Genomic DNA, 22,686 nt, shown 5'->3' with positions numbered 1-22,686 from the left:
TATTTACTCTGATAGGCTGATAGGAAATATTTAGATCTAACTGAGCTTGGTTGTTCCATTTTGCATGCATAGGTACTGCTTGTATGCCTTCCATGATATGAAATAATTGAGTGGGTCTCATTCTCACTCTCTGAGGTCTATTAATGGTTAGAGTAATAGCCCATTTAGAAAATGTTTTTCTCATCCCCCTATGAGGTAGGCAGCACAGATGTTACTACGCCTTTCTCACTGAGGCTCAGAGAAATTAAGTAGTTTGCCTATTTATTATCAGAGCCAGTTTTTGAACCTCAGTGATTTTCAATATAAAATATATTGACTCTCTTGAAAGGCACTTAAATTTTCTCTGTTCAGAACCCAGCACATCAGTTACATTATGGGTGCTCTGATAATCCTGGTGACTAAAGGAAAATAAATAATATTGCACAAAATATCCATTTTCTCCTAGTTAGGGAAGAGAATTTAGGAGAAAGTTGGCTAAATGATAGAATTTACCACACAAAGTACCCAGTAAGCCTCTGGTACATAAGCAAACTATGTTCTTTATAAGCAGAACTTAAGGTGAAAGTAAGTCTTTACATTTATTTACCTGAAAAATCCTAGTTTGCTTTTCTTACACATCTGAAAGCAATTTTATATCATCACCTTTTCCAGCTCTTTGCCAGATTGAGAGAAGGAACTTTTTTTGAGGAAATGATTTTTTTTTAATGTATATTATATAAACACATACATTTACATGAAAAATTTTGACTTTTTCATTTTAATAGTGAAATAATCCTCCATCTTTAAATACTGTTTCCTCCCTCTTACAAACCAAATGTAAGTTCAACAGGTTGAAATACTTAATTGGAAGTTGTGATAATTATTATTATTTTTTAATTTTAGAGCTTGATCTTCCTGAATTCATTGAAACAGGAGAATTATTCAAGGTATATTTTTCAAGGTCAATTTCTATGTTCATCTTTTTCTTTAAGAAATGTAATAAAAGAACAAAAGTTTTGAGTTAAGGCTAAGGATTCAGATAATTGTTGGACTAATAATTAAAGGTATTTTTCATTATTTGAAACCAATCAATATTGTGTTCATTATTTTTAGTAATAAAGGGCCACTTATTATTAAAGTGGACTGCCATATGTTTCACTTGTTCCTTTTGAAGAACTACACATATCTCTGTCACTGGCATTAAAAAAAAACACCTCAGTAATATATAAAAATAGCTATAACTCATATTTAAAGGTCTGCCTTTAAACTTAGATTATTAGTCTGAATTCAGATCTTCATTGAAATTTGTAAAATATATTTTGGCTTATAATAATTGTTTAGATGACTTGCCAGAGGTTCTATTACTGGTTTACTAGATGGCTTCATAGTTAATGTGATCAAGAATATCCATGTATATAAATTCACATTATATATAAATATGCATGTGTGCATGTGTGTAGTATGTTATATGCCCTACTTTTAGTGAACTGATGGTATCAGACCAACTTCCTTCAAGGACACTTCTTATTTATTATCCTGTGCTGTCATACCAATAGTAATAATTTTAGTATTAACACAAGTTAAAAATTAGAAAGAGAAATACTTAAGAAATACAGGGATAGGGATAGGAAATGGGGCTGTGATTTCATTGATAAAGAGGAATTCCCCAAATGAGGCAACTCCTCCCAACATAGTTCACTACCTTCTATGCTATTACAACAAGAGTAAATTATATATACACATATATATATAAACATACACGTGTTCTAGGTATGAAGTTTGACCGATTTCCTAAATACGTCTTCACTAAAGTGCAGAAAATATATTTGTCCTAAAGGAAAAAAAATAATTAGCAAATTCATTATGTTTATATTATATTTTTTGATTCTAATCATTTGTTTATTTGAACTAAAATATTATCCTTTTCTTATAGCAGTTGGGACCTGTTAGTAAATGATTTTTTCCCTGTAATGCCATGCACCCAGTTGGGAAACTACTCCTATGAATGAAAACTAGCAATTAATTTATAAATTATAATTTTAGAGAGTTACCTTGGAGCACCGAGGTTTTGAACTGCCTTACTCATGGCCCCACAAACAGTACTTGCAAGAGACAAGACTTGAACCTGGGTCTTCCTGATTCCAAAGACAACCTTCTACCCATTGTGCCACAATGCTTTTCTTAGGAATGATAATATTTGAATTTTTATAATAAATTAGAATTTCACATTTGTGTATTTCATAGCAAGGGTCAAAATAATATCACAAAATTCTAATATTGATATATTAAATTATAGTTTTCAGCTAACAATGAAACGGAAAACAAAATCTTGAATTCTTGATTTGTTAAATATATGACCTCCTAAGCAGCAATTAGTTTCATTTCATTCATCGGTATACATATGTGTATACACACACAGAGCCATGAGTTGTTCAAAAAGTAAGTTTATGAGGTTAGTCTTATGTTCCCTTTTTTATATTATATAAAATACTTGAATGTTCACAAAGCACTTTACGTATGTTATTCCATTGAATTTATATAGTATGCATAGTATGACCATCTTTTTTGGTAGTGTGATATTTTGTTGAACATTTGTGGCAATACTGTAATACTCTTATTATGAAATTAAACCCTTAGTTTAAAAAAGCTGGTTTTCATAGGGAAGCCACATGAAACTGTATCATTCATCTGGATGGTAATGATGTATGGGCACTGAAATTTGTATTTATCATGTCTGTATTTCTATCCAAGATGGTCACAATTATGCTGCAAATTTAAACTAGTCCTTCCCAGTGGGAAGGCTAAAAGACTTGAAAATTTCCTCTCCATTCTCTGGAAAAAGTAAAAGAGTCTTTGATGGGGTTGAAGAGAGAACCCATGATGGAAGAAGAAAAAGATTCAATTAGGATGTAAGGGAAGCAAAGTCATTAAAGAGGATGGTGAGTAAAGGAAAATACAATAGAGGAGAAAGAGAAGAAATTCTGTCCCATTGAACCTACATTCTAACTATGATCGTTGGGATGTATGATAGTGGAGTATGAATCCAGACTTTCTGAAGAAGAAATGACAAGCCATGCTCATTTAAAAACAAACAAACAAACAAAAAACTAAGGATGATACCGCAGTCCTAAAGAAGTGGTAGGAGTTATAACCAAGATGAGGAGCTGCATTAGGGTATTTGGTGATTTTCCTGAAGGGTAGAGTGATAGTTGTGTATAGGTACTTAGACCTGGGTAACCAAGTGGTATACAGTTTTCTGAAACAGGATTTGAGATGTATTAGGACTACTCGCTTGCAACTCTTGTGAGTATTAGAGAAAGAATAATGCAGACTGAAGCAATCTGAAATAAATCTAGTATTTCTGAAGTCCTGAGCAAGAAAATGCAAGACTTGGAGATACATGGGTATTTTCACTATTTCTTGATATTGAAGCTCATGACTTTGGAAGATTATGCCCACTTCTCCAGTTAAAGATGGATATGAGATCTTAGCTTTTATTCAGTTGGAATTTTTAAAATTGTCTTTTGAACTATATAATGTCGAAAGTGCATATTTTGACATTAATGGAAAGACTGTGCCAGAAAGAGGTTAAAGAGAAAATTGAACTGAAATTTAAGGGGAAAAGAGGAAAGATATACAGACAAAGTGGGAAAATCAGATACGTGTAGACAACAGATATGACTTAGAAGATATGTTTGTAGTAGAAAAGTGCTGAATAGACCATATCTGGATTACTGTGAAATTTCTTTAAAAAGTTTAAATAAGGCACAGTTTCTACCCTTGTAGAAATTCATTTTATAGTAGAAAGAGAACATATTATTCTCAAGAAGAAACAAAATGGAAGAGGATTGAGATTATTTCAAGAATTTATTTCCACCACTGCATAAAACATAGGTAATAAACCAAGTGAACTTTACTTTTAACAATAAAAGGTCACTATAATCTCATCACATACATATCACATCACTGGGCAGAAAAGGATTGATGAGTAGAATATGGCAATAGAGGGATTTAGTGTGTGCAAAATAAATAGTTAATAGAAGGAAAGGGGAGTATTAATATATATTAATGAGGTATGTATCTGGTGGAAATCTATGGAAATGAGAGTAGAAACTGAGTGAATATAGAGAAACATGTTTTCTCTAGTTAGAAAGGAAATTTGTCTAATACCTTCCTAAAATAGACCACAAAACTGGCTGAAGTAAAATAATGATAGAAGGACTCAATTCTTCTAATATTTGAGTTTCATTCTGCTACCAGATAAATGCTGAATCTGGCTGACTGACAGTTTCATTATTTGTAAAACAGAAGGAGCAATTAAGGAAATGAAAATTACTAGGATCTATCATTGGGTTTACTAAGGAACAAGACATGCCAAACTCTGCCTTAGTTCATAATTGATAGATTTATAGGCTGATATATAAAGAATTGCAAACAAAAAGCTTATGAATTTCAGCAAAGAGAGCATCTCATAATTTCTTTGTGGATAAATTGGAATAATATGACTTTGGCTAAATGTTGGCAAATTAGACAGGTTTATATTTGGTTCAATAACCCCAGCCAGAGTGTTTTGATTGATGAATTTTCATCAATCTGGAAGAAAGATAGGGCTTTTGTAGCAAGCCATAGTGCTTTTTCTTTGGACCTGATCGATTACTTTTGTCAATGACTTAGGTAAAAATATAGAGGGCATGCCAGTTGATTTTCAAATGCCACAAAAACTGGGAGGGATGGTGAATCCTTTGGATGATAGAATTAATATTTTAACATCATAATAGTTTGAAATTATGGGACAACACAATCACAAATAAATTTAATAGATATGTAAAACGCTGCATTTTGTTTTTTGCTTAAATTACATTAATAGAGTGAAGAAACCTCATTTAATGACACTGTGTTTGAAAAAGGCCTGAGGACTATCTTTGACAACGAACTCCATCTGAATAGTATGACATGTCTACTAAAAGGGCCTAATGCAAATTTAGGCCTCATTAATAGGTATATAGGTTCCAGATCAAGAAAAACAACAAATAGTACTATGTTCTGTGCTGGACAGACCGAATATGGGTTACTGTGAGATTAACAAAAAAAAATTAAATAAAATAGTCCCTTTCCTTACTAAACTCACAGTTTAGTAGAAAAATAACACAGAATACATAGATAACTTTAATATAAAATTCTATGCAAGTAAACAAGAGAGGAAAGAAACTACTATACCAGCCCAAGAGGGAAAAGTCCATTACTGAGATGGGAAATCTGGGAAGACTTCAGAGAGAAGGTGCACCCTTCCTCTGGCATATTTTGTTCAGCTCTGGGCACCACATTTCAGAAAGGACATTGATAAACTAGAGAAGATCCGGAGGAGAACAAACGTGGGTAAGAACCTTGCAATTATGTAATATGAGAATAAGTTGAAGCAATAAGGGCTATTTAGCCTGGAGAATAATATATCTCATTCTCTTCATATATATGAAGGGTGTCGCAAAGAAACATTATTAGACTTGTTCTGCTTCTCCCCAGAGGACAGAACTAGGTTTTCTGGGTGGAAATTACAAGGAGGTAAATTTAGACTTAACATAAGAATAATATCTTTACAGTTAGAGCTGTGCAAAAGGACAGCTCACTGACCTGCCTCAGGAAAGAGTGGATGCCTACTTCCCTGGAGGTGGGGTTCAAGCAATGACTAGATTCCCCTACTTGTCCATTATGTTAGAGAGGGGTTTCTTGGACCAGATGGCCCCATTTGGTCCCTTTGGAGTCTTAGATTCTAAGATTTTGTGAATTTGAAACTTAAAGAATGGGTATAATTTCAGCAGATGGAGAGAGGATAAAAGGGCATTCAGTCATAAGGCAATGGTATTGTGCAAAGACACAAAAGTAAGAGAGCATGGGATAACTGTAATGGATGGCAGATAGTCTAGTTTGGCCAGTGTGAAGTATATGGAGATGACATGAGATATGTCATTATCCTGGAAACATAGTATGATAACCAAGACTGGAAGACCTTCAATGCCAAGTTACACTCTCTGACATTTAGAGTTAGGCAGAAATAAAATGAAACTACTTTGTAAGGGAGTGGTGTTCCTACTGCTAAAGTGTCCATTCACCAATATTATCAAAAGCATTATTTATTTATTTAGCTTTTGGAAGAAGGTTCAGCTAAACGACTTCTAAGATTCTATATCTTTATCATAGTGACTCCTAAACACTTCATCCCAAGTAGAAATATATACTAGGCTTTGATTTACAACTAGGAGAATGTTCCCACTAAAGAAATTCATCATCAGCTTGTTATCAAAGTAATAAAATAGTGTTTGTTTTTCACCAATAAAACATACCAAATTACATGCAATGTTTCAGGAGAGATGATTAAAGACCAATAATAAAATTTTGTGATTTCAGTACATTTGAAAGAGCAACAACCTTAATTAAAGGCACGTTCAGTCACAGTTATAGTGTGCTTACTGGTATAGTTAACATTTACAACAACCCTTCAAGAATCTCTAATTGTATTAGGGTTATTACTTCTATTTCAAACAGAGATTGAAATTCCTCCACATCTTCAAATATGGCCAAAAAGTTAATCACCCTGTGGCCAATATTGGGATGAAATTCTCTAAGGTTTGCAATTCTGAACCTTTAATGAACCATACAGTACATGGATGACTCTGCCAATGGTTATTCTCTGCTGGCATAATTCCAAGATCCCATTTCACTTCTGTGCATAGAGTGAAGCCTTAGAACAGGACTTCAGTATTGCCACAAATGCCTAAGAAAATAATACTGTCAACATTATTTTACTATGCATATCTCATTGGTAATTAAGTTAACAGACTTACTTTTTGAACAAAATAATTGACATAGAGCCTCAAGGGTCCACAAAACTTCAGAACAACAGCCTGGAGGAATAGGCAGTACAAATAGTGTTATCCCCATCTTATAGACAGAAGACACAGAAGCAGTAAAGATCTGAAACTGGATTTGAACCTAGGTTACCATGTTCCTAAGTCCAGTGTTCTACAATACTCTCAATAGAATGCATCTCTCTGTGTGTTTGTATATATTGGTCAAATTAGAATCTAATTCCTTTGTCAAATTTAGGATTTTACTGCCACGAAGACAGCTTGGTCTCACTTTTATGATCAATCCACTTATTTCAAAGCAATTAGAAACAGTAAAACAGCAAGACATAAATTATTTGATATGTAGATGCGCAATACCATGAGTCTGGGTGATAAAAATATACCTCGATTTTTTTTTTGAATTTAGTTTTTCTAGAACATAAAAAGTAGAGCACAAAGCATTGTGGAACATTTTGTTAACTTTCAGGCAGAAAATCCCCCTTGTCAGTCACCCGGGTGATTTTGAGTGACAACAGAATCTGAGTTTAGGCGTTCAGGATCCCCATATATATTTAAGCTAAACCCAGAATTCTTTACTAATTGATTCAAGTTATATTTTCGTGAGTGATTTTAGAATCTCACTTTAGAATCACCACATTGGTATACTAAACCAGATTTTGTCAAACACAGCCCTGAAGCCCTCTGACCTGAACAAGTTTGAAATGTAATTGGAAAATATTTAACAAAATACATAAAAATAGAACATAGATAATGTTAATTTATGATGTTTAAGTCAGTATGCATTCACCCTGCAGGGATGCTTCAGCATGGTTCAGTGACTTCCATTTCTATTTGAGTTTGACATCACTGCTTTAAATAACCTTGTTCTGTAACCCCATAACTTAATGCTTAATTCTGACATAAACACAGGTCAACATTGATTTCTAACAATATTATGTCTAGAAGTAAATAGTTTATTTGACATCTCATGGTCCAATGAGTTAATTACTACTTTACTTGCTAACAAATGAACTACAGAATCACAGAGACAAGAAAATAAATTTATATATTATTAAAGGACACTCTCAGTGAATAAAAACAGATACCATCTTTCTTCACTTAGAAACTATGGTATTCATTAATTTAATTATTTCTTCATCTGAAAGGAAGTCGAAAATTAAGGTACCTTCTGTCAAATTTAGTAAGTCGAGGCCTCGCTATGATGACAGTTTATAAATAGTAGAGTATTAACTAAAACCACATAATAAATAAATATTTTATGGCTGAGTATATGAACATAGTATTGATTTGCTGTCTTTCTCTTACTTCCCAGGTATTTTTTTTTAAGTTGGAAATTTCTGATTACTTTTTTTTATAGGAGGAAGATGATGAGAAAGAGATGGAACCAGAAACTGCAGTAAGTCCAAGTGCCACAAGCCAGATAAAGAGAAAAGAAACCCAAGTCACTACTACATCAGACTTCAAAAGAGAACAATCGAGGACAAAACCCAATGAGGACAAAATCAATCAGTATCTTACAGAAGGGAGGGAATTCTCGGAAGAGGGGGATGTCCGCAATGTAATCTTTTACAGTACTTACCCACCAGTAACTGAATTAGCAGCCCAAGAGAAAGATATTTCTTGGATTTCTCAAAATATTACTGCTGTTGTAGGAACAACTTCTCCAAGTGATGGTTTTGATACTACTCTTCACTTCTCACCGATTAGTTCCTCTGAAACGTCAGACTCTTCACATAGTTCAGTAGCTGAATCCCAAGAAACATCCACTGACAGTAGTGAAGAAGATAGTTTATTAACCAGTTTTCAGTTTGAATCAGGTGGTGATGATTCTTCAGGTTCTGTTCCTGCAACTTCAGCTGTTCCATCTGTATCAGAGAACATATCTCATGGATACGTCATTTCCTATGATGTCCTTCTACCAGGATATGCCAAAAATACTTCTAAAGATTCAAATTCATCAGATTCGGAAGAGTCCCCAAAGAGTCCTTCTGTGGATGGAAATGTATGGTTCCATAATATGACAGATTTGATAATTAGTCCTGATGCTACATCAGATGATAAATTATCTCAAACTACTTCTACTGATACAGTCAACAAGGAATCAGCAGCAGCTACAGTGTCCTCTTCCATTCACCCATTGGTGTCCCAGGATACGTCAGTTGTGGATCTAGAAATGCCCCCTTATTCTACCTTTGCTTACTTCCCTACTGAGGTAACTCCTCATTCTTTCTCACCAACCACTGGATACCGTGACTCTACTTCTGCTGCCAGTGAGGTACTCTCTCAGACAACTCAACCGGGATACAATGGTGAGATTCCTGTCCAACCTTCCTACAGTAGTGAAGTGTTTCCTCTAGTCACCCCTTTGTTGTCTGACAATGAAATGCTCGACACTACTCTCCCTGCTGCTTCAGGTAGTGATCTGACCTTGCATGCTACACCTGTATTTCCCAGTGTTGATGTGTCATTTGAATCCACTCTGTCTTCCTATGATGATGTACCTATGCTTCCATATTCCTCTGCTTCCTTCAGTAGTGGAGTGCTTCACCATCTGTATACAGTCTCTCAAATCTTTCCACAAGTTACTCCAGCTGTTGCCAGTGATAAAGTGTCCCTGCATGTTTCTTCACCAATGGCTGAGGTTGTTGATTCATTATTACAGCCCAGTCTTGATCAATATTCTGATGTGATGCCACATCAGACTGCTCAAGCTACTTCAGAGACATCTATACTTGCTAATGAGTTGGGTGCCCTTAATAAAACACATATACTTTCTCAAGTTGAACCATCCAGCAGTGATTCAAAGATGCATGTTCATTCTACAATATCTGAACTTGCTTATGCTTTGCCTGATAGAGGCTCCCTCCAGACTTTTCCTGTTTCCTATGATACCACAGCAGCTGTGCATGATTCTGCTCACCAGGGTGCCTTATTTAGCAGCCATAGCAAAGTACTGATGCTTAAGCCTTCTGTTGTAGCTCAAACTGAATATTTCCAGGACCCTACCAAGGTTCTTTCTAGTGATATGGATTGGTCTGGAGAGTACTCCGGCAGTGAGTTCCTTTTGCCTGACACAGATGGCTTGATAGCACTTAACATTTCTTCACCTGTTTCTGTAGATGAATTTACATATACAACATCTGTGTTTAGTGATGTTAATAAGACGCTTCATAAAAATGATGGAGATGAGACAGTACAGCAGATTTCCTCTTTTAATGAAATGACTTACCATTCTGAAAGTACAGCGATGCCTGAACTCCCTCCATCTAGTGACAATGTAATTAAACTAAATGCGCCTTTACAGGAAACCTCAGTTCTTGTCTCTAGCACAGAGGGAAGCCCTCCAGTGTCAATCACTCTTTCCACTCCTAAGGTTTTTGGTCTTGAAATTAGTCAAGTTTCTGAAAATCACATTTCAGTTCAACCTTTGCATGCTATATCTCCAGCTTTTGGCGACACTTTGCTTATGTTTAGTGCACTATCAGAGCAAGCTTTTTCTGCTGCTGCTGCTGCTGCTGCTTCTAGTGAAATGTTGTCTCCAACACAGCCATTGTTTTCCGAGGCCTCCTCTTCCTTAAGCAATGAAGCCATGCTGCAAACTTCCTTTCAGTCCTCTGATGTTGGTACTCTGCTTAAAACTGTCCCAGCTGTGCCTAGTGATCCAATATTGGTTGAAACCTCCATGGTTGATAAAAATGATTCTTCAATATTGCATCCAATGGCATCTGATTCTGCTTCGAGTAAAAACATGCAGCATTCTACCTCTGTACCAGTTGCTGATGTATTATCACCTACCTCTAGCCTACCCACTGCTTCGCTTCAAGGGTTAGCCTTTTCTTATGCAAATGAGGAAAATGTCACAGCCATTTTACTTAAAAGTGAAATATCACACCAAGTTGAGCCTTCGTTGTATAGTGTTGGTGATTGGTTCCAGTCTACTGATATGGGGATTACCAGTGCGTTTCCTCCCACAGCTATACCAGCAGTTGCGACTCCTGATTTCTCCATTGATAGGCTGCCAAATACTCATATAAGCAAGCATGTTTATTCCGATGAATTTTCTAATGATAACACAATTAGTTCTCTTACTGATGATGTTGCGGCTGCTTCTGATACATATAAATATATTGATCACCTTGCTCTTCCTTTACCCAGTGCACATATCTCCGTTACAGCTGCCTCTCCCACCATTGAAGTCACCAAAACTCTAACTGGGTTATTGGTTCCCTCCCAAACAATTCCTGAGTTAACCCCGAGTACCAGGTCTAGTGCGAATTTTGTAGTTGCTGGTGGCCGCGGTAACGATGATGAGGATGACAGTGATGAAATTGATGATTATGATGATGATGGTATATCTGTAAAAAATTGTATCTCATGTATCTCCTATAGAGAATCTCAGGAAAAGATAGTAGATGATTCAGAGGCCCAAGTAAACAATTTTGTGGATCAGAATAACTTAATCCCATATTTGCCATCGGAGAAATCTGAAGAAGAAATGAAAACAGCAGGTTCAGTCTCAGATAGTCAGCTAAGCTCTGGCATGGACAGAAGTCATGAACAGCCCAAGTCGATAAACATACTACCCCCAAAACACAGTGATGCGACAACAGTGGGAAATTCTATTCAGACTGGTCATACCCAATTTCCTGATCCCTCAGAATCTAAGTCTTTGACTATTTTTACAAGTGATGAAGAGAGTGGCTCTGGTCAAAGTACCTCAGATAGCTTTAATGATAATGAGACATCAACAGATTTCAGTTTTCCTGATCTGAATGAGAAAGACACTGAAGGGACCTTGCAAGCAGGTGACTCAGAATTAACCCCTGGATCACCACAGTCATCAGAACCATCTGTTACTAATGGTCAATCAGTGTTCAACGTTTCTGAGGCAGGTTAGTTCTGGATCAGTCTCAGAGCTGTAAACTCGTACAGTATTTAGCTGGGTTATTTTCCTTCCACTGACAGAGTAGGGATATCATATAAGATGTGAGCATATGTTACAGAAAGAAGAATGATGTGTGTGGTACATTTTGGGGATAGATTAAATCGGGAACAAGAGACAGAGGTGTCAAAGTAGCACTTGACATTCCATTGTTTTTATTATCTAACATTCTGTAGTTTTTAGACTATGATCCTTCTATTTCAAAGGAATAGTCAATTTTTTTGTCCTCTTCATTTTGCCTGAAATAGCTTAAAACATTTTATTTAAGCAATCCTTTCCCAATATTCCGTACTCTGTGAGTTAAGTTGGCTGTTGTGCATATGATTTGAAACAATTCCAACTAATTGATTAGATCAAGTCATTATGATGATGCATCTTGGCATAGAGGTGACACAGGTTTCTCGACAGATATGCAGGTGGAATCCAAAGTTGAGTAGGTCCTACCAAGCTGGAATGGCTCCAGGTATGGAAGACTCTGGGTCTTCCTTTAAGGACCAGCCTCCCTCAGTTTGGAGAAGCTCCTCAAAGTTGATTAAGTTTTTAGGCCACTGCAGAACCATCTACTAAGAATAGCAATCAAGCTGTGTCAATAGAGGCAAAAATTGAAGTAAGCTCGTAGAGACTACACATTTCAGAATTTTTGGAATAATGTTTTTTGTTATCATTCTTGTTTTCAAATTTTATTCTAGAATTCTTCAGGTCTAAGGTATCTTGGTCAGCTAAATTCTTAAAAGTATGTCATAAGACCTTCCCATGACCCCTCCAAAAATGATTACACAATTCTTTTGAGCAACCACAAGACAATCACAAATTTCTGAAAATGAACAATAAATAACTTCTTTAGAATAAACAGTAGTGAGCTATAAAAATAACTCAGTGAATAGTATATTATGGTTTGAGGATTTTTACAGCTCTCTTTTGATCATCTCGCTGTTGCCTGAAGAGGGCAGTATCAGGCAACAAAATTCTGCACCATTCACTTCTAACTAATGTTCCAGAAGGAATTCATGTATTGATTATTGATATGCATCATAATCATATGAAAAGATAAAAATCAATTGACATTCTTCTGTAAATTAGTGGTTTTTAACTTTTTAATGAAAATTGTTTTGCTAGCTAGATGTTTTAAAAAAACAACTTTTTAAAGCATGCATAATACACGTTTTTCTTAACAGTTATAAAATAGGTTCATTGTGCACATAAGGATATAAGTTAATTACACCAAAGAGATCATGTTATTTATAGTTTGCTTTAATTAAATTTAATGAAACATTATTTTTAATTAACAATGAAAAGATTTGAAATCTTGACAATACTTCGGAAGATACTGTTTAACATGTTGCTTGACTTACTAATAGCTCCTGTTTATAACCCAGCACCTAGACGTCAACCTCTATGTTATTTTCTTCCACTAAATTATATTGCCTATTTTCTTTTAGTGAAACAGCAGCAATTAAAAGTGAGTACATTTTGGTCATGAGGTTTCTCTGCAATCAAACTTTGTTTAACATTATATTTAGATTTCAACAGTTAAAACTCTGACATGAAAATTTATAATGAATTCATGGTTAAGGTATTATGGCGCATTCATTAGGGCAAACATATATGGAGTCCTATCTAGCTAAGATTTTTTGTAGTGGTTCTTTTTAGTGTTTTTTTTTTTCAATTAGATTGTTGCAGAATTTTCTAACTCTATGTCATGTTGTCAGAGTTTTAACAGAAGATAAACTTTAGAGAAGAATTTCAAGAATTCATCTATTTCTCGGTTTTCCTCGATTGTTATTCATCATTAATATATTTTCATTACAGGTGAATCTAGCACATTGTTGGATCAATTGCAAACTAGTTGATCATTCTTAAATGATTTTCTGAAACCAAACAACTTGCTGATAAAAAAATTATGTTGAATTAATATTCACCCATTAATGAGAAGAAATTTGGGACATAATTTCTATTATCAGGAGATAATGCTAATTATTAAAGATAATAGATTCTGAGAGAAGTTCTTTTTTGGTGGAATTTATAACATGATTACGGGTGTCATAGACATCCATGTCTATGATGCATTTAACCTATGATCGCCTTATACAAAGTAGATTCTTACAGTTTATTATAGTTTTATTATTTCATATGCTCCCAACGGGAATTTTTCAGAGTTGATATTCTGTTCTAGTCACATTGAAGATTCAAATATTCCAAGATACTAAATTTGATCATAGCTAGAAATTATATTTTATAAGTAAGAGATCTACAATTACCATGCCTAGGATTCCAATTGTATTAACACATTTACATTTTATTTTCAACAACAATTTCAAGTATCAGTATTTATCATTTATTATCCAATTGTTTATTAATACATTTCCCATTTCATTGGTCAGGTAACATGTAGACATCACATAAGCTAAATTTACTTTGTATAAATAACTTACATTTAGTGGGGAAAAATATATTGATAGTTAAATGTCATACTAATTAACTAAGCATTTTATATCTTGACTAGTTGCATTGTTATGTGTGTGTATATATATGTATATATACATCCTGTTATATAGATTTTCAAAAATGTATTGTGGTATTGCCTTTTAAATAGAACCAAAATAGCATTAATAGTAAAAAATGATTTTTTAAAGAATTAATTTTCTTTGCTAGAAAACATCTCAAAGGATTGCCACAAATAAGTTGAGCTAATGTTAGTTCCATCAGATATTTTATAAATGTCAGTGTAAGTTATTTGTGCAAAATATCAAAATAATCTGGATGAAAAGTGAAAAAAATCATTTTGGATAAGCTGACCTTTTTTTCTATATAACACAAAATATGCTGATATTTGAAAATATGAATAATTAAAGTTCCTATGTGGTGCTGTTCTGTTGTGATTCAGACAGTTGATCAAGTCTGTACCCCCAAAATAAATCTAATCACTTTTTTTTTGCTTGTCAGCCGATTCCAGACAAATGATAACCATGACTCATGTATTAATCTAGTCGAATGTTCAGAATCAGGGAATATAGTAACTGTGATCATAGCAGCCAATGATTCTAGACCTCATTAGCAGAAACGCTGTCCGTTGGTACGGGAAGGGCAACATGGTTGAATGTTTTACTTTTCTTCTCTCTTTTGTATGTGTTTGTCACATGTCACTATTCCAGCAGTTAAAAATAAGAAGTCTTAAAATCACCTTTCCGGCATAAATATTTTTATTCAGAATCGTATAAATAGGACTACTTCTGTAGTCCAGTGTATACCAGATTAATTGGGAGAGTAAGCAAATAAGCCTTTATTAAACACTTACTATTTGCAAGGCACTGTGTTAAGTGTCTTACAAACAGAATCTCATTTGATCCTCACAACCTTGGGAAGTAGGTGTTGTTATTTACCCCATTTTACAGTTGAAGAAATTGAAGCTAACTGAAATTAAATAATTAGTCCAGGGTCATGCAGCTAGCAAGTGTCTGAGGCTAAGTTGGAACTCAGGTCTTTTCTGTGTTCCATGCCTTGTACTCTACCTACTGCACCACCTAGCTAATTGTACGTCTTGCCAAGCATTTCAGCAACCTGTTCTTTCCTATGAAAATGAGTAGAAGCTAGGAATTATGCCTTCCACAATGGGCTAAGCATATTAACCATAAGAGAAGCAAATTCTCAAGCTAGTTAATGAGGGTAGGACTGAGGAAGAGAAAAGCAGAGAAAGAAGTGAATGGGCATGGTGACAGCCCATTGACTTGAATTTTTTTCCTCCTTTTCATGCTATTTTATCATTATATGGAAGTAGACACATACTCCATTATTTCTAGCAGAAAATAGAATAGTGCTAAAATATAAAATATTCTGTGAACTTAGGTTATATTTTCTTCCTTCCTACTTAAGAGTATCATGCGATATTTGCCAGCAAAATTTCTTTCCTTGAAGTGTGGGGGTGCTCAATAAAAAAATTGATACTTGACCCTATAAAGATTATACGATATCAAGTCTCCATTTCTGTTATTTTAAGAGTCTTCTTTTCATAAATCTGTATTCAATGTAATATATTTTGAGACTACATTTCATTTCTTGGCTTTCTTCTTTAATTTTGTATTCCTTAAAATGTTTATAATTAAATTGATTCTCCATGTACTTTATTTCTGTTAGTATGATAACCATTAGGGAAACATCAACCATGTCAAGTTCATTGAACAATGCAAACCAATTCCTTCTTTTTAGAGCTCTTCCAAGTACATGTACCAGGTCAAGGAACTTCTTAATGCTATAGGAGTGTAATCCATTATCTTTGAGGAAGAGATTCTAATGAAGGGTTTAAATGGATTCTTAAACTTGCCTTCCCACTAAGTGTCATGTGAAATATGAGGCAAGAACTGTTAATAGCCTGATTGCATTCTACAGTATAGGGACTAACTAGCCATAACAGTCATGAAGCATTTTTTCCAGTTAACAATGATAACACAGATGAGAATATAGTTTTGTATGTGAACTCCAGTCACAAAGGAAGTGTCATTTTTTTTCAGTCATTTTAAATTACTCTGAAGAATGGATTCATATGTTCTCATTGTTTAGTATTTTTTAAAATTAAAAATGAGCTCTTGGAACTATGTAATTCTTTAATTCACATATAGTACTTTGATTTTTGATATAGGAAAAATAGAAGGAACTCAAAATAAAAATTTTAAATAACCTGTAAGTTAAAGTCAAGAATATAGTTTTAAATAAGTGAAGCAGTCAGTTGAAGTAGCTTGTTGAATTAGAATTTGTTTGAATTGCAAAGAAAAATAATTGTATCTAAATAATTTTGAGAATGTTAAGATATTGAATGATGATCTAATAAAATTCATTTACTGCCTTTGCTAAACTTACTTTAGTGATGAATAGTTTTCTCACTTTAAATCTCTAATTGTCTCAAAAAATCAAACTCTGTAGTTCCTAAGAAGGTGATGTGTCATTTACTTGTCAGGATGCCATGTTTCTTCTGTTCGTGTAGTCTATTTTACTTACTGTCTTTGTTTTCCAAAAATGTATATATAAGCATATTTATCTAATGTGATATTATAGAGTCAAAAATATGAGGTAAGTAACATCATTTAGTTTTACAATTCAGTAGTTCAGTAATTCTGTGAATTTTCCTGGTGCTTAAATATAAACTGTCTTAATTTTCTCTGACTGCAGAAGCAAGTAATAGTAGCCATGAATCTCGTATTGGTCTAGCTGAGGGTTTGGAATCAGAGAAGAAGACAGTTATACCTCTTGTGATCGTATCAGCCCTGACTTTTATCTGTCTAGTGGTTCTAGTGGGTATTCTCATCTACTGGAGGTAAGTTTGATTTTTCAGACTGCACATAATTCAGATTTTGTGGTGATTAGTGAAATAATTAGTTTTTCTGGCGTGCTCCATAAGCAGATAGGAAAGGTTTTTTAAAGTAGATTTTCTCAGAACTTTAATTATTTCTTGGAGTAGCCATGAACAAGCTGCCATTTTGTGTACATAAAGATTTAATGAAGGGGATGATTGATTTCCATAATTAAGGCAAGAAGATAAAGGTAAAACTAAAGAGCTTTAGTTCTGGTTGTTTTAGATAAATTATTTTGACAATTATAATTTCATGTTGACAAGTAATAAACAAGAGAATGTCATTGTTGAATTTAATCTCAATTTGAATTTTTTTTTTTACCAACCATGTCTTTTCAGTACATTCTTTAGAAAAATTAATAGAAATAGTAATGTATGCTTATATCCTGTAATCCCTTGCTTTGTATGAGTTTTATCATATACCTATTAAGAGCAACTAAATTACAGATCAGCTTATAGAGGAAAAAAGTATTAGTTTGCTAAAATTGAAGTGAAAGAACAACACGGAATTCAGAAGTAAAAACCTAGGTGTAACTTGGTTTGGGTGTAATTTTTTTTCCTTTGTGGAATATCTTAAAAAGGAAAGATGGTAAACTGCATTATACCCTATTGTGATTCTTAAGGAAAAATCATGTCTTAGATTTTATGTGCTTTTAAGACAGATACAGATGGCATAGCTCTGGGCAAACTGGGGAATATGATGAGACCCATAATATAGATATGTGAATATGTGTGTGTGTGTGTGTGTATGTGTGTGTGTGTGTGTGTACCGAAATGAAGAGTAAAAGAAGGCTTTATATGGAATTTTACTATAGCTCAACTCAGAAAGGTGGACATAATTCACTGACTAGTAAATTAGAACATTTTACTCTGATGATTTGTACTTAACTCATTCTCCTTATAGTATTCTTTTTCTATAGCTTCATATTGTCATAGACATATCCGTTTCGTAGATGTTTTTCCAAAATTGTCAGCGTCAATTTAATTCAACAGATATTTATCAAATACCTTCAATATGTGAGGATCTATTAAGGATACAAAAGAAATACAAGGCATGTTCCCTGCCCTCAAGGTGCAGGGAATATATACGTAATAAATTCCTGATTGATACCTGAAATATAGAGGAATACAAGGAAATATATTATTAAACATCAAAATGTGTGCAATGGGCAGTAAGTGGATGTGGCAAATCAAAGAATGGAGAGAGCATTTGGATTCATAGAAATCAGGGTGTTTTCAAGGAAAATGTAGAGAATTTGATTTGTACCTTAATGGGTAAATATGATTAAGCCTAAGAGAAGGTGAGAAGGAACACTAAGCAGGAGGATCAGACTGATCAGAGTCATGGAGATAGAGATGAATATGATGTATTCATGAGACAGGGAAGCCTGAAGCAAATTGTTCATATAGTAGGTATTTGGTTAAGGGAGGGCATTATTAAAGCCCTGCTTATTATTAAATTCTTAATTAAATTAAATTAAAGTCTTATTTTATGCTTCTTTTAAAGAGTGGAATATAAAATCCAAGTAGTAGTAAAGTGTTTTCATCATCCTAAGTATGTATGATTTTTTTATCTTTGCCCATAATAAGGTGATGCATTATCTTCCCTCTCCATTTTAATCATTTATACAGCATGCAGTGAAATACAATTGCAAGAACTTTGTTTTCATGTTATCCAAATTCTTTCATGAACTTATGACTTCTGCAGACCATAGTTATAGAATCTCATTTTGGTTAAGGAGCCTTAGATAACAGGTAGATCAGGGTTGACTTATGGAAGTGATTGTAGAAAACTGAAAACAAATAAATTAATATTTTATAAAAAAAGAAGAAAAAGCTTAAATCTTTTCCCATGTAACAGCCCTTCAAATACTTGAAGACAGCTCATAAACTTCTCTTCTGCTAGTCTTTTCCTCTGTAGACTATACATCCTCAATTCCTTCAACTGATTCATATGACAGTTTACTCAAGGACATTCACCATTGTGTTTTCTGTCCTACATGCATTTTCCAGCTTACAAAATGTCCCTCCTAAAATGTGGTATCCAGAACTGAATGTATTATTCCAGATATGAGCTGCCCAATGCAGAGATAGAACTGGTCCTTCTGCTTTGTAATACACCCTAAAATCACATTAACTTTTTAGTTTTTGGAGTCACACCGTTGAGACACATTAAACCAGCAGTTTACTAAGATACTATTTTTTTTTGACTTGAACTGCTTTCTAACTGTACTTTCACCAGCCTCTTTTGATAGGTCCCCTTTTTCTTACTTATTGAAGTTGATCCTGTTTGAGTTTCTTGTGGGTTGATTTCCCTGGTAGAATTTTGGTCTTTGTGAAGAAACTAACTCATAGAAGTTAAACTATTTAATGCTTTGCCTAAGGTCATATATGTTAGTAACTGTCAGGACTGGAGACAGTCTCCTGACTATGAGGCCAGTGCTGTTTTCATTTAGTGCTTCCTTGCTGACTTGTGTCCATAAATCAGACCTCATGTTTCTTATACTCAAATAACCAAAGAGAAGATTAATATTTAGAGGCAGGGTAACATTCAAGTAGACTAGTTTGTCTTCTGTCTTACATATTAGTGAACTTATATACTGGAAACTTCTACTTGTCTGTGCTTTGATAGGCTCATTCATGTCATAATTCTCTTCTGAGACCACTTTTCCAAAGAAAATAGTGCGCACTACTGGAAGATGTATTTAATCTCCACTCCTTCATCCCCGTGGAGATACAAGTGATGATTTGATTTGATTTTTTTCCATATTCAAATGTTTCTTCCATCATGGGAAACAATGACTTGATAAAAATACGTTATGTAATTTATAAAAAAAAAATAATTGAGGGAATCCACATAAAAGTATTTCCAATAGAATTCCTTTAAAGAGTAAGCTCTCCTAATGCATTTCAACTGATCTGCCCAAACTGAGTTAACATACAAAATTTTAGGAATACATCTGTTGAATAAAGTGATTTACCCGTGTTATATAGTAATGTGGCTCATTTAAGATAAAACAAAATTACCCTGATTAGCCCAACTACTAAAATTGTTCACATCTGTACAGATCTTTGTCTTTAATGCTGCAAAATTGACCATAAATATTGATTTGTCTGTCAAAGATGATTGTGGTTGGACATAACCACAACTCATTTTAATGAATTGGACAGTAGACCTCTAGACTAAATAATCTTCTTTACCAAGTAGTGTTATAGAAGTACTCTATTGTGAATGAATAAATGAAGCTTATGTATAAAGCACTGTGATAAGCTCCAAGGATACAAAAGAAAAGTAAGATGACCTGTGTTCTCAAGGAGTTCTAATGCAGGAAACAACACATATGAAAGGTCAGATGAAGTTCAGATGGGCCAAGGTCTCCTGTTGCATCGTGGGCCATCTCCAGTCATCCTGATTGATATCTGGCCACTGGACCCAGATGGCTCTGGAGGAGAAAGTGAGACTGGTAACTTTGCACAGCTCTCCCTCACTCATATTAAAGTCAATTGTAAGTCATCATCATCTCCCTGATGTCATGGTCCTCTTCAAAAACAAAGGACAAAACCACATAGTGGATGCTTAATACATGTGTTCATTGATTATTATTAACCAAGAAGCCTGGGAAGGGGATAAGCTTTAGCTGAGACTTGAAAACCAGAGAAGCCAGAGGGCAGAGATGAGAGCACTCCAGAGATGGAGGACAGTCAGCAAAAATGCCTGGAACTGGGAGATGGAGTGTCTTGTTCATGGAATAGCTAAAAGGCCAGTGTTACTGAATTGCAGAATACTTGAAGAGGGAGTAAGGTTTAAGGAGACTGGAATGATAGGAAGTGGAAAGGTCATGAATGGTTTTAAAAGCCAGACTGAGGATTTTATGTTTGTTTCTCAGGATGATGCAGAACAACTGAATTTGATTGAATAATGGGGCAAGCGGTGGGGAGGAGGTCAGAGTTAGACATGTGCTTTAGGAAAATTAATTTGACAGCTAAGTGGAGGAAGAAATGGGGAGAGATTTAAAGCAGGGGACCAACCAGTACTCCAAGCATTAGGTAATGAGGACCTGCATCTCACCTCAGACACTTGACACTCACTAGCTGTGTGACTTTGAGCAAGTCACTTAACCCCTCATCCTGGGTCATCTCCAGTCATCCTGATGGATATCTGGTCACTGGATTCAGATGGCTCTGGAGGAGAAGTGAGACTGGTGACCTGCACAGCCGTCCTTCACTCAAAACAAAGTCAAATGCAAGTCATGTCACCATTTCTCTGATGACATGGTCTTCTTCAGCAATGAAGGATGAACACACACACACAATGAGGACCTGCACCAGAATAATGAGAGTGTCAGAGGAAAAAAGGAGGCATAGAGAAGAGATCTTACAAAGGTAGATATGGCAAAACTCAGCCAGTAAAAACAAATACAAAATGTTAAAATGGACTTTTGAGGCAGGTATTAATAACTGGGGGAATTAGTGAAGGCCTTTTAAAGAAGATGATGTTTGAGCTGAGCCTTGAAGGGAGCTAGGGGTTTCAGGAGGTGAGGTAAGGAGAGAACATTCTAACCTTTGGGGACAATCTATGTAAGGCATGGAGGTGGAAAATGGGATATCATGTTTGAGGAAACATCAAGTAGACTAGTTTGGCTGGAGCTTAGAATTTATTTAGGGTATTAATACACAATCGGCTTGGAAAGTTAGTTTCATAAAATGTGAAGGGCTTTAAATTCCAAACAGAGGAAGCATTGGAGAGTCAAATGAAGCTTTCTGAGCAGAGGAGTGACATGATCTGACCAGCCCTTTAGGAATGTCAGTTTGGCAATGTCATAGTGGATTGGTTGAAGAAGGGAGAGATTGGATGTAAGGAAAACAATTAGGAGACCTTTGCAATCGTTTTTATGAGAGCTGAAGGCCTAGACTAAGGTGGTCACAGTATAATTATAGAGAAGAGAATTCCAAGTACTTGACGAGGTGGAATGGTCCAGGTTTAGTAACTTAAATATAAGGGGGAAGTGGGATGGGTAAGAGCGATGGATTGAGAATGATTTCTAGATTGAAAATTGGAGTGACTAGAAGAAAGATGGTATGCTAGACAGAAATAGGGAAAGATAATGAATTTTATTTTGGAGAACTGCCCTCTGGATACAAGATGAAGCCGTTATGTAGAAGAAATTGATTTAATATCAGCAAGCACATAGACTTGAAACTAAACCAATATTTTTCTGCCCAAACTCTTTTCTACTCCTGATTTCCCTATTTCTGTTAATGGTAACACTCAGAAACCAGGAGTCAACTTTGACTTTTTGCTTTTCCCTTTCTCCTTCCCCCAAATCTAATTGGTTATCAAGCCTGAGGATTCTTTGCTGAACAACTCCCCTATTAGGGCTCTTTTTTCAGAACCTCTAGCCAAATTACCACACTCCTATCATCATTATCTCTCCCTTGAATTATCTTGTAGACTTTTAAATGGTTTTCTTGTGATAGTCCTTGTCCTCCACCTACTCTTCCTTCCTCCCACTAATCATTGCTGCCAAAAATAATCTTCCTTCTCTGTGGATATGATCTGA

The 22,686-nt window shown here is 34.8% G+C and overlaps 1 protein-coding gene across 3 annotated transcripts in view; it reads left to right on the top strand.

Moving 5' to 3' along the window:
- PTPRZ1 (protein tyrosine phosphatase receptor type Z1) overlaps positions 1 to 22,686 on the top strand; it is a 234,360-nt gene that overhangs the window by 159,890 nt on the left and 51,784 nt on the right. For 2 of the 3 annotated variants that reach the window (XM_072652893.1, XM_072652892.1), the window contains exons 11-13: positions 883 to 926; positions 8,200 to 9,151; positions 16,945 to 17,089. In XM_072652893.1, coding sequence (XP_072508994.1) covers positions 883 to 926; positions 8,200 to 9,151; positions 16,945 to 17,089 — 1,141 coding nt within the window. Of the gene's footprint in view, positions 1 to 882; positions 927 to 8,199; positions 11,735 to 16,944; positions 17,090 to 22,686 lie in introns of all 3 variants that reach the window. The other variant, XM_072652894.1, reaches the window with a different exon arrangement.

The sequence above is a fragment of the Notamacropus eugenii genome, chromosome 3, assembly GCF_028372415.1.
Source record: "Notamacropus eugenii isolate mMacEug1 chromosome 3, mMacEug1.pri_v2, whole genome shotgun sequence".
In the NCBI taxonomy this organism is placed as follows: Eukaryota; Metazoa; Chordata; class Mammalia; order Diprotodontia; family Macropodidae; genus Notamacropus; species Notamacropus eugenii.
Note: the sequence above shows the minus strand (reverse complement) of the source record. Positions and strands in the feature narration are given on the sequence as shown.